At 38.2% G+C, this 13,409-nt stretch overlaps 1 protein-coding gene across 6 annotated transcripts in view; it reads right to left on the bottom strand.

The window, feature by feature from the left end:
• LOC127437407 (S phase cyclin A-associated protein in the endoplasmic reticulum-like) overlaps positions 1-13,409 on the bottom strand; it is a 183,750-nt gene that overhangs the window by 14,642 nt on the left and 155,699 nt on the right. For all 6 annotated transcript variants that reach the window (XM_051692273.1, XM_051692275.1, XM_051692277.1 and 3 more), the window contains 2 exons: positions 9,889-10,135; positions 4,174-4,323 (listed from right to left, as the gene is read on the bottom strand). In XM_051692273.1, the coding sequence (XP_051548233.1) occupies positions 4,174-4,323; positions 9,889-10,135 (397 nt within the window). The remainder of the gene's footprint in view (positions 1-4,173; positions 4,324-9,888; positions 10,136-13,409) is intronic.

Here is a 13,409-nt window from a genome sequence, read left to right as displayed (position 1 = left end):
ACCGATGGGATCCCAAGATAAAAATAAAAAAATCATAGTTTCAAATAATACTGGATTACCAGACCATGACAAGTGATTGCTGATTATCTACTATTTACATATGAGGACCTACTGTTTATGAATTACTGCTCATACAGAATTTATTAGCTTATACAACAATGTTTACTTCTTAGTGTTTACATTGTATTACATTGTAGATGATTGTAAGAGTGCATGTTTTGTTTCCCTTATGCGTTTGTGTGAGCTAGGAGCACAGACATTTTAAAATCTGAGTCCCTGGTGAATTGTGGGCTTGTTCATAGATAAAAGTCCCATATTATGCACCAATCCTTGTAATTTTTTTTCTGGTGATTATTGGGATTTCAGTTGCAAAATAAACTGCATCTGGGATTTAATTCATTATGGACTCTTGTTGCCTCGATGTCTGTGCCACAGTAAAGAAAGTTTTTTTTAACAATTCAACAGGTTCAATTATAAAAACCATCAACCTATTAATAGGTTATCTGTGTTTTCCACCAGCTTAGTTATCAATATCGGTCAAATCTACTAACGATCGACCTCTAGTCTGTTTACTGGTTTTGGAGGGGTTTTGGGCACTTTGACCAACCAGCTAAACTAGCTGAAAATCAGCTCGGCCAGGCTAGGAACGAAAACCATCTTTAAGCTGGTTTTAGCTGTTTTAAGTTTACTTTTTCACCCTCAAGGGCAATTCAATGTTTATTTTTCAAATCTATTGTTATCTACTATTATTTCAAGAACCCTTATTATGTTTCCTACAACAGTAGCCTAAAACAATGCCTAAATTGGTGAACATTAACCAATATAGCCGCACAGCCAAAGTGACGTCAGCCAGAAAAGGTGTCAAAGGCAAGTTCTGATGAATGATTACAAACACAAATGTTTTTTCTTTGGAAAAATGTGCACTGATAAATCATGCACAATATGTCCAGAAACATTTATTAAGGAAGTTAATGGGCTCAATTCTGATTTCACATAGACTTTAAACAATATTAAAAATGAATTTTTCTTTGCCATTGCCCATCAATCAAAAAAAGTTATGCACCCCTTGAGAACAAACACACTTCATATCAGCTATGACTGTGCATATCTCACCCTCTAAATGGCCCTGTGGGTGAGAGGGTCTGAATAATATCCGTGTGGAAAGAAATCTTTACCAGTAGTTTTTCCAGCCTTTATGAGCTGTATTATTTCTCAGACACACACATCTAAACACAGGCTGGCGTGCCAGCACTGAATCGGAGCATGACATTGCGAGACAGGCCGAGGTCAGCACCACCTTTGTCTTCTGCCAGTGCTTACATTAGTCTGACACAGTCAAATATTCCCGCTCCAGTCTCCATTTATCCTGTATGAGGACCGTTTGGATATTTACCAGGGCCCCTGCCACTGGCGAGTATCCCACTGGAGTGGGACGGGGCAAGAGTACCAAGTTCTTCGCTGATGTTTATGCGATTTGATTCAGTATAAATGTGTTGAAGTGCTTTTGGTGACTGGTTGTTGTTCCTACAGGCATATATTTAGTTGATGGGAAAAATAACAAGGTAAAGAAAACTACTCAGTGTTTCCTTTTCAAATTAAAATAATAATAAATATCCATACAATATCCTCAAGATTCTGTACTCTGATTAACAAAAAAACAAAACATTTGTGATCAAATATATTTAAATGAACATATGAATCAAACAGTTTTGAAACATCTTGGGACTAAAACTGCATGTTCCTACGTACCTTTTAAATGTGTGTCAAGGAGGTCGGATCTGTGGCCTGACGGTTCAGCACACTTGGTTTGGGGCTTCAGAACTACTCATTTTTATTGGTTGACCAGTTGTCCATAAAAGTAGTTGACTAGTTGGTGGATAAATGTAAATGACAATATGCCATGCAACATCAAAGTGGTTTTTGCTGTTTCTGTTCAAGGTCATTTTGTGGAAGTCAGTTCCCCTCAAGTCCACATAGGTGTACTTGTAGACTAAACATTGCGGAAGTTTATCACATTAACTATGGCTAGTTTCACTAACTAACATTCAGAAAGTGTCCAAATGCTTTTTGGGGCCACTGACAATTCATCACTTCAAGTTGCAATGATTGCACAAAAGTGGTATATGCATCCAATAAACTGATCACTCACTTTATAATTTAAATGACTGATACCAGCAAGCATAAGGCCAAAACGTGTCTCGACTGAGAAGCTTCACTCTGTTTTTCCAACTCTCTTCCAGCGCACCTGCCTATATCAGTGCTGTTTTTAATAATAAATCCTTATGTGGAGCCAAATGGCGGGATAAAAAGGCAGCTTGTGTCCTGGAAGGAAGTCACAAGTTTAAAGACTTTAACAGCCTGGCCTTTTTCAAATTAGCAAAGTGGGCTGGGAAGATATGAATATGCAAGAGGTGTTATTCCCAGCTCGCTCGTTGTTTAAGTTCCCCATGTGAGCACAAAACCCAATCATCCCTCAACTCCCCCCACCCCCACCTAATTCAATCATCAACCCTCATTCAATTATCCAATATAATATGCAAATCAAAGCAACAATGGCCAACAAATGCTAATTACCCACATCAAAATAATTAAATTGGATGGCAGAAGCACAGGACTAAACTGCCATAAAAATTGAGGCTGCTTCTTTAATTAGGAGCAAAAATGTTTTAAATTAGAAGCCCATAAATTGCAAGGATTCTGACCCCTTCCTCCCCGTCCCCCCCAAGGAGACATTAAGGCTGTTTTGCACCAGTGTGATTATTGTTAATGAAAAAAAAAAAAAAAAAAAAAAAAAAAAAAAAATTTAACAGCGTTATTAATCATATTTACTCAAAAAAGCGCAATTTTAAGATTTACTCTTTCAATTTTCAGTTTCATAACAAAAATACAAATTAAATGATGTAATCTTGAAAAATAAAAAAAAATTCCCAAACATTTAATAACCCTATTTCACAATTGGTTCATTTGCTTGGTCTGAACAAATGTTCTATTCTACCCTTGATTCTGCCTTCACTCTTTAAAGAAAAAACAACAACCAGGTTTTAGCCAGTTTTTTTCCTCTCTCAGCAGGGGACAACAGAGATTCATTTTGCAAATTTAGGCTGGACTGCTTTCATACCAACTGCAAACTGTGCCGAAGTTCACATGAACTGTACCCCAGACCACCTTTTCAAGCCATCTTGGGTGCAGTTTACTTCTGAACAATGGAGTTCAAAAGACTTTTCACTTAAACTGAACTCTGACATAAAATGGACTCGGATGTCAAAAGCTCTGTGAAGGCACAGAAGAATGTTTCGGTTGTCCGTTTGCCACAACGCAATTTCGTTCACAGCAGGGTTTGCATGAACTATGCATGTGCAGCCCACTTGCGTAAGTCATAATGGCAGGTGAAAAAAAACCTGAAGCAAATCCTAAGCTAAAGATATTATGGACCCTGCGTGAGGCATGCATAACTAAAACCCGACCAAGTGTGTCATAGTCACACCTGCTATATAGTCGACGGGTTCCAGGTAAATGGAGCATGCAACGAATATCAGACTTCCACTTCTTCATGCCAGGCTGATCTGTGATCTGTACCCCCAGGTTCGATGAGCCCCCTTCCCCCTCCACCTGGCCTGAACAAAGAGCGGGCCAACCGCCAGGCAGAGGATAACAATGGCTGTTCCTCGGAGGCAGAAGACTACATATAGGAGAGCCAACAGAGGTGGCAAAGTCACTGCATTATTCAACAGACTCCTTTTGTTGCTATTGTGTTGGTTGTTTGTAAGGAGAAAAGTACACCTGCTCTTGAACTAATGATGACCAAACAGTATACTCACCTCTATGACGAAGGGAAACTTATCCTTTTGCAATTCTTTAAAAAAAAGCCTGAAATATTGTATGAAGCATTACTAAAGAAATTAATTCAGTAACAATTTATATTTTGTCAACAAAACTAATTTCAAGCATTCAGCATAAGCCTGTAAATCAAAACGTCTTCAAGATCATGAGAAACATAAAATCAGTCCAGTGTGCCCAAACTTTTTACTGGTGTATAGTGTATATTTGGTACAAATGCTGTGAGACATTTAAAATAGATAATTACATAATCATGATGCATTTTTGCATATTCACAAGACAAATGTGTTGATGTGTGTGTATATGACGTTAGAGCAATAAAGAAGGTAATCGCACCTGATTGTCTGGGTGGTTGACAGTGAAGTATCCCACACATATGATGAGCTCATGGAGTAGCTCTTCAGAGCTATGTTGAGAGCAGTACCACAGCAGAGAGCTCACAATGTGTCTGAAGGCCAGAGATAGCCCCTCCGCTCCAAGAACAGTCTGGACACAACATATACAGTAGAGGTTAGTAACTTAGATCAAAACTTGACCAGAGAAAGAGTCTGGGAATATCATCGAGTGCATACAGGGATGCAATAAGCCACGAAAGCATGCATTTATCACTGCAAAATTGAAAATATTCTTGAAGTACCAATTACAGCCCGGGTATACTTTGTTTTTGTGGGTTCCGGGTAGGATCGCGGATGGTCGACAGCATTGCCTTTCAAAGTATACTCTTCTGACCACAAACGAATACAAAAGTGTTTGACACATGCACTCTATGACTACTTTGTGATACTCTTAGTAAAGTCAAATGCGGACTGTGCTGATGACGAAATTTGCCTCAAGCATACTGTGTGTGGAGCAATCACCAACACGGACATCCAAAGTATACTCTGGCCTTTCGGGTTTCTCAAATGCCACATTTGCAGAACCCACTGGATGACTTCAATGCAACCTTTCAGTTCTCAGAGAAACTTACTCTTAGTTTCTACAAAAATTCTGAAGACTGTCAATTGCTCCCATCATAAGGGACAGGTTTTGAGGCTCTTAAAATCTTAAAGTTTTCTCGAGTATGCATGGATAGTCTTTCAGAGTTCTGTCAGGAACTAAGGAAACATCCACACATCCACCACAACTCTGTTTTCAGTTTCATAGCAACATTTTCCAAAGTATGCATTTATGGAGTGCATTTTCGAAAGTCTTCATTTTCAGTGCCGTTCCAGTGTGGTTGAGAGCCGTAAACAGTGAAATTGATGCACTTTCGAATGCAAATATATTAATGTGGGCGTGGCCTAAAAGTATTTCTTTAAATGGTGTCTTATGCTGGTATCAGTGACATGCATGGAGAATCTTTTAATTTTTACAGTGTACAGTGATTTTACTGCGGTTAAGTGATGTTGTTTGGTAAAACGCAAAGCAGAACACAGAGCCTTGAGTGGTTTATTACTTGTATAAAATGGCAAATAATATTAAACAATTAACAATTAGTGTGAGGGCTGGGCAGTATAGCTAAATATTAGCTATTCTTTTATATGGCTAAATTTATTTTTTTTAACAATGTTTGATATATGTATATCTATATATTTACGTATTTGCTATACATTTTTGAGTGACGACGCAAGTTAAATCAGAGTTTAATGGATTAATTGAAATGAACAGTATAAAATGATTCACAGAAATGAGATATCTTTAACATTGTTTTTGCCACTTAAGTTCAAATCAGCCTTAACACTCTTATACTCCATGAGTCACAAAACAAAAAAAAATAATTTTAACGGTCTTAAATGTAAAATAAAAAGCACACTGATATCAACTGCAATATTCACAATGTTGCTTGATTTTATGTTGCTGTCAAAATCATTACTCAAGGCTCAGTAATAAGGATGGCCAGCTGAAAGGTGAGAGAGACAGTGTGAGAGAGTTTCGGGACAGTTGACGGAACTGCTACTTGCCTTATAGGGCTACTGATGTATTTATGCCTTGCAAATTTCTGTGATATATTAAAGGTGCTGTAAGCGATTTTTTTATGGAAAAGTATGCAAAAAAAGTTCCTAATCCCTTAAAGATATTCATGAAATAAGTGTCCTGAGATCTCTCACCAGTCTCTGTGACAGCTGTACACTTTGTAAACAGCAAACAGCAGAAGGGCTGTCCAACCGGTGACACTTTTCATCTGTCAATCATTTTGCTCGTTCTCATAGTGTTGTATTTGAAGCGGATCATTGAGGCTATGATTCATAATGTTTGTCAGTTGAGAGAGCTATTGTGCCACTGTTGAATTTGACAGCCACAGGAACAAACAATGCTGCTCTTTTGCTCTGTTTTGATCTCAAAATTATCTTTGGAGGGCGGGGTTTTGGAATGAGGGGCCGTGGCTAATTCAACAGCTCAGTCACGTGAAAGCTTCAGAAAGATAAAATCACTTACAGCACCTTTAAGCATTGTTTGTGCAAATTCTGCAGATTTAAACTATGTTGTAGCTGGCTAACATAAGCTTTTTTTCCGAAATTGTGTGAATGATTTGTAATACTCTTACAAGTGTTAGTTAGAATGGGATGAAATTTACAAACCAATTAGTAATGTTTACATCATCTCCCAATGATTTCCAACAAATCTATTTTTGTCTTTTTTCTTGTGGGGCCACTGAAAATGTTGGCAGGGCAAGTAAACATCTGAACTACTGTCCAGACCGAGCCAGCAGAAAAAAATCCTTACTGTTGAGCTCTGATTGCGCAGTATTCGTATCAAACATCCCCCTCCTATATAAACGACATTGTTCAGAATCAAAATGGTTACGTACAGCAAGCAACATAAGCTCTATTTTCAGCAGATCAGCGGGAGACATGGCGCAAGTGAAGGTGGTGAAACTTGTGGAGCATTCGTGAAGGTTGAATTGGCTCTGGAATAAGTAGTCCCACCAGAGGACCCCCCAATTCCCCTAACTAAGGAGATGCTATCTGCTGGTCCACAGACAGTATTTATTAAACATGTCAACATGACTGAGCGCCTCAGGGTCAGCACTCAAACTACTGACATTTTCTGCTGGGTGGGAGAGTGTTAGCGATGGAGAGTCTAAACAACCACAACCAACAATACCTGAAAGTCTCTGTGCATATATATATATATATATATATATATATATATATATATATATATATATATATATATATATATATCAGAATCAGAATGAGCTTTATTGCCAAGTGTTCTCACGTTTACAAGGAATGTTTTTTTGGTGATAAGAGGAACAAGTGCACACAGAACATTACAGTAAGATACAGAATATAAAACAAGGTAAGAGTATACACAGACATATAACAAATAATAGGACATATAACATAGAATGGTGTACGTACATGCACAAGTAGTAATATATGTGCAAGGTAGGGAATGTACAGTTTTTGAATTAAATATGAGTGAATTTACATATGTACATGAGATATTTATTTACATTATTGCACTACAGGGGAGTCCTGAACACAGATTAATTGTTCATGTGGAAATGGCCTGAGGGTAAAAACTGTTCTTGTGCCTGGATGTCCTGGCACTGAGTGCTCTATAGTGCCGGCCAGAGGGCAACAGTTCAAAGAGGGAGTGGGCAGGGTGTGTGGGGTCCAGAGTGATTCTACCTGCACGTTTCATCACTCTGGAGACGTACAGGTCTTAGAGGGTGGGCGGGCACACCAATAACCCTCTCAGCAGTCCTGACTGTCCGCTGTTTATATATATATATATATAGCTTCCAGCTCTGGCTTATTTCTGACCCTGCCACACACAGTTATGCTTCAATTACCTTGATCTTGGGAAATGTAAAAAAAATTATAATGAGAAGTTTTGTCGAAAAATGTATTTGACTTCTTTGCTAAAACAAAGGTAAACTCTAAAGTCCAATCTTAAAGATGTTTGTTTTAAAACCCCTTTGAATGGGTCATTCAAACTATAATTGAACATATTTTTATATTTTACTGTATAACTTTGATTTTCCCAGAATCTTGCTACCAAGCAACCAGATCTAGTCAGTTTAAGGCATCCAGTTTGGTAATACACATCCAGTTTGGTAACTTGACACCAGCTTAATGGGACTACAATGTTATAATGAGACAAAACATCATGCTTTGGCAAAGAGGGCTGTTAGAAGCTCCAATTTGATCAAAAATCAGTCTTGGAATAAAAGTTTTGTCTTTAAATGCATTTTTGTTAGCTTGTCTGACGTTAATATGCACTCCAAAAAAGATGACAACATTACCTTTCAGTAGATATACACATTTAAATCTTCCCCCCCAAAAAGGAGAGATTCACCTTTGTTGATGAACCTTTTACACTTTTTTAGCTAATGTAAACTAAAAGGTGAAATACAAAACAATTCAAAATACACATTATACTAATTCCAGCTGTTATCAAGAGCTGGGGCGAGAAACATAGTAGGAGAGATAGTATACACAGTATCTACATCAGCACAATGAAGTAATTCATTGGGTTTCTGTCCTCCTCGCTCACGCCTAGGTGTTTACATAATGATTTAGGCTCCTGATACCGTTCTTTTCTCTGTAATATGCCCAGTGAAGTACGATCGGAGCCTATGCACGTTACGCCACTCTCTGTCCACATTATTCACCCAGAGCTTTCAACGTAACTGGCCAAAGATCAGAGGTCAGCTGTGTTTACATCCACTGGGTCAACTTTGTTCTGTGAAGAAACAATGATATCTTACCAGTGGCTCTGAGGGCATTTGGAGGAAACCATTGTTGGACCATTAGCTTTGAGGGTTATGGCTTTACGTTATGATGGCAAGCAAACATGAACTTTTTATTGCTTTTGTTGTTTAGAATGTCTGTCCGAAGGATGTGACCAACATACCTGTAGTAGGGCTGAGTGATATAGCTAAAAAAATATTATATTTAAAAAAATCTAACATATTTCAGCCTTACAACAATATTCAAAATTCAATAACATATTCCCAATATTTATGTATTTGCTCTGAAATGGCTTAAAACCGCTGGGGTTTTTTTTCCATTAGAGAAACCATTTAAAAAAAATAGCCATTGTAGCCAATTTAAAAAATTTTCAATGCAAGAAGAAAAACAGTTGTAATGTTTACTGAGGTTGCAGTGGGCACATTAATGTTATATTTAATCATCATTTGTATGCATCAATATAACAATTCACAGTAATATACAGCAATATTTACCTACTTATATTTTTACCAAAGCACTTTTTTCAGATTTCATGTGAAATCGATTAATTGAAAAGGACAGTCTGGACCAATTCAAAAAGGAATTATTCAAACTTACCAACTCTTATGGCATTTTGCTACTTACACACTTCAGATTCATTATTAAAACATGTCTTATTGCTCTCATACTTTCAAGTCGCAAATATATTGTTAATATTCAATGCATCACACAGCCCTGATATCTGTAGCTAGCTGAACGGCAAGTAAGTGGTCTGACTGCTGATTTTTCTAGTCTTTCTGAAGAGAAAGCAAGCTGTGTAGCATTACTTTAAGCAGACAAGTTGGTTGTAGAGACTTTAACAACTCTAACATTATGAGCAGCATACCACAAAAAGAGATGGTCGATTACGTCAAACACAAGCATCTTTCTGCAGAACTAGGAATCAAAAAGGCAAGATATCACCAAATGTAAACAGGACCAGAGCAATAAGGTCAATCAATCACATGAGGAGTAGCTCCCCAGATGACTGCAATACTTTTCCAGAAGTCTTCTGGACTGTAAAAAACACTTGAACTAGATTCTTTATCCTTAGTGTGCTTAGTTGACTCCAGAAAAGAAGCTAGAACAGCAAGTTTCCCAAGAAACTGTTCAGTTTGGTAGAGAAACGTGCAAGTTTTAATAGCTGCTGGACAGTCGACAGGGATAGACAACTGGGAATGTATGGTATTAGTTAAAATAAGTGTAGCAAGTAAGTCATATGGGTCTGAAAGGATCCATGAGTGAGTAAAATAAAGAGTTTTCAATTTTGGGAGAACTATGCCTTTAATTCTTCAACCAAGTACCATATGAAACCTCTGTAATATTCATGTGCCACACAGGAAATCAATACCTGGAAGGCTGAGAGGTCCAACAGGGCAATGCTGTTGAGGAAGCGCAGCCCTTGCAGGGCCACCTGGATGACGGAGGCACTGTAAGGTTCCTGGGGGCCCACGGGGCCAGCAGAGAGAGAATCGGGGAGGGCACTGTGGAGCAGGATGCAGTATAGCATGTGGAGAACACCCACCAGGTCGGTGCTCTGTAGAAGGGCTGTCCAACCGGTGGGGTCCTGACGTTTGTTATCGAAGACATTCAGAGAACTGTAAAAGAGAATTGGAGGGGAAGAGAAATGTATAGTATAAATTAAAACTGATCAGAATGAAGCAGAATGGAATACTAGTGTACTGCTTACTAAATACTGTGTAGTATATACTGTACACTAACTACTATTTTTTTTATAATATGTAAAACAGTACGCAACAATCATTGCTTCAAACAGTAGTATGCTATATTTTTGTCAAGACCTAATACATTGTTAATTTCATTAAAAAAATCGAGGAGGAGATGACAGTTAATATTTCTCATACTGGAAATGGCAATTCAAGTCATGCACATTGCATTGTGGAAAATAACACACAGTATGTAACATGGGATTTATATGTGGGATATAACATGGGTGTATACTGCACATTTTAACAAATGAAGCAGATTATCCAGTTTGTCCATGCATTCCTGAAAATATGCTGTGGACAGCATATACTCTGCATACTACTTTTTTCAAATTCCAAACATACCTTCAACAAGGCCAAACATTAAGACATATAGAGCAAAAGACATGCGGATATACAGTATACGCAAGAGCACTTAGTCCAACAGGTACCCACTGAGCAGTGACTGACATTCCAGGAATGAAAAACAAATCAGGGTCAGATACACTGTCAGATTACGGTTATCTAAAGGTAGGCCATAGGTGTTCCTCAGGCCCGTGAAATAAGGTTCCCTATGTTTATTCACCTTTCAATCTGAATCACTTGCCTTTCAAACAGAATCAGAAAGTTCTTTGCGACGCAAAACACAAGACGAAGAGGTTGGAGCCCTGTTGAAAAAACAGATTAAACCTGCCTAAACTGGTTTGCTGGTCCCAGCCTGTTGGCATTTGAATACAACTATTTTAGACTAGTCTTACAAGTTTTTTGTCTAAAATCTTGGCCTTAACTTTTTCAGTTAGTTGCATAAAAACCTAGATTTAACTAAACTAATTTAAGACCAAATGCAACTCTGCATACCCTTAGGCTAATTTTTTTTATTACAATCAATAGGGCTTTTCACACTGCGCTTAACCCCAGGTTATCTTCTTTCTAAACCCCGCTTTTAACCCTGTGTTTCACACTTGTAATTTTGAAAGTGGCTAGTTGTGGGGTTAACCCATATTGAGGTGCCAAAGGTATACAGTGTGAAACGACACAGTGTTAGAATGTTTCAGAAAGTTGTTTAGCACCAGACAACCAATCAGTCAAGCCTCTGTTTGTCCAATCATTGTTACTGACACCACAAATATGCAAATAAGAACGTTAACCCGGGGTTTACAAATGTACAGTGTGAAACATCAGACCATGATTACCCAGGATTCATTATTAACAGTGTGAAACATGAAACAGGTAACCCGGGGTTAATGTTTTCAAGTGTGAAAAGCCTTTATGTAGCCATGGAAAAAAATGTCTGCTGAGCAAGTGGGGACTTAAGTTGAGGGCTAAAAGGGGCTTCAGTTGAGACTTTGTAGAAGATTTTGACTTCTACAGTGGTAACAAAATTTCTTGTGTTTTTTATTATTTGGATTAAAATAATAAAATTTGTTCATTAGAATCGATTTTGAAGCATTGTACCCTTCTAATAAAAATATTTTCAGCGAAGGGAAACTGTTGAGCGCCTACTGTCGGCCATTGTTTTTTTACATCCACAGTCGTTCAGTGTCTTACTTTTCCCACAATGCAATGCGAATTTGACTGCCTTACTAAAGACAGCTGTGAGCTTGTTTTATGCAACAGGATTTCTCTGGCGTCTTTAATAACTAAATGTTAGACGCAGACTTAAGTGACTGGCTATATTTATGCAACTGGCACCTGGTCTGTTTGCTGGTTTTAGATGGGTTTTGGGCACTTTTCAGATAGTCATACTGGGAGACCAAGCAGAGCAGCTTAACACTTGCTTGGACAGGCTGTGAGATCAGGTAGCTTAGCATAAACCATTTAATATCTGGTTTAAGCCACTTTTCTTTTAAGAGGCCCCCCATCACAGGGAGCGGGGCCTAACATGTGTCTGAAAGCATCAGAACCGGAGGAGTGCTGGTTGCTTGCTGTAGCCACAGAGACCAAAGACCCAAGATGTAGGGAGTGTGGAACGTCTGGTCCCGGCAGCTTCTAGATTTACAACCTAGACCAGAGACCAGGTCTGTTCTGATATAAATAATGAAGGCAGGCCCCATCTATGAAGCTTGCGTTTTGGGCAGATAGACTTAACTGGTAACATTCAGTCCTTCCTGAGCCTGGAATGAACACTAAGACACAGTGAGGGTCACTGCAGCCAGATATATGAGGAGAGATAGGAGGGACTTTACACTTCTGAGCCTGGGATCAGGGACTGGAGTTCAGAAAGAAAGAGCGAGCGAGAGAGAGAGAGACAAAGACAGAAAGGGTGAGAGAGAGAGAGAGAGAGAGAGAGAGAGACAAAAGAGTGAGGAAAAAGAGGAAATCAAAAGGAGGAGAAATAAAACAAGGGGGAAAACATGAGAGATGTATAGAATGAATGCATAGAGCAATAGACAGTATATGATGGACAGATGTGCAAAATGTGTAGAGAGATGGACCGTGTATAGATGAACCGATGTATAGAATGAATAGAATGCTGGGAGATGGATAGGTGTATAAAATGAATGTATAGCACATTTACTGTATAGAGAGATGGACAGAACGTGATGAACCGATGTACAGAATTAACGTACCTGTAAAGAATACATGGAGACAGATAGGTGTATAAAATGAATGTATAGCATATATACTGTATAGAGAGATGGACAGAATGTGATGGACAGCTGTATAGAATGAATGTTTAGAATGCATATAGATGGATAGGTGTATAAAATGAATGTAAAGCACATACTGTATAGAGACATGGACAGAATGTGGTGGACAGATGTATAGAATGCATAGAGGATAGGTGTATAAAATGAATATATAGCATATACAGTATATAGAGATATGGATAGATTGTGATGGACAGATTTATAGAATGAAAGTATAAAATGTACAGAGAGATGGACAGAATGTGATGAACCGATGTATAGAATGAATGTATAGAATGCATGGAAACAGATAGGTGTATAAAATGAATGTATAGCACATGTATACTATATAGAGAGATGGACAGAATGTTCTGGACAGATGTATAGAATGAATGTATAAAACATACAGAGAGATGGACAGAATGTGATTAATGATGTATAGAATGAATAGAATGCAGGGAGATGTTTAGGTGTATATAATGAATGTATAGCACATATACTGTATTGAGAGATGGACAGAATGTGATGGACAGATG

The sequence above is a fragment of the Myxocyprinus asiaticus genome, chromosome 48 (assembly GCF_019703515.2).
Source record: "Myxocyprinus asiaticus isolate MX2 ecotype Aquarium Trade chromosome 48, UBuf_Myxa_2, whole genome shotgun sequence".
NCBI lineage: Eukaryota > Metazoa > Chordata > Actinopteri > Cypriniformes > Catostomidae > Myxocyprinus > Myxocyprinus asiaticus.
The sequence above is the reverse complement of the archived record's forward strand: the minus strand, read 5'-3'. Positions and strand labels throughout refer to the sequence as shown.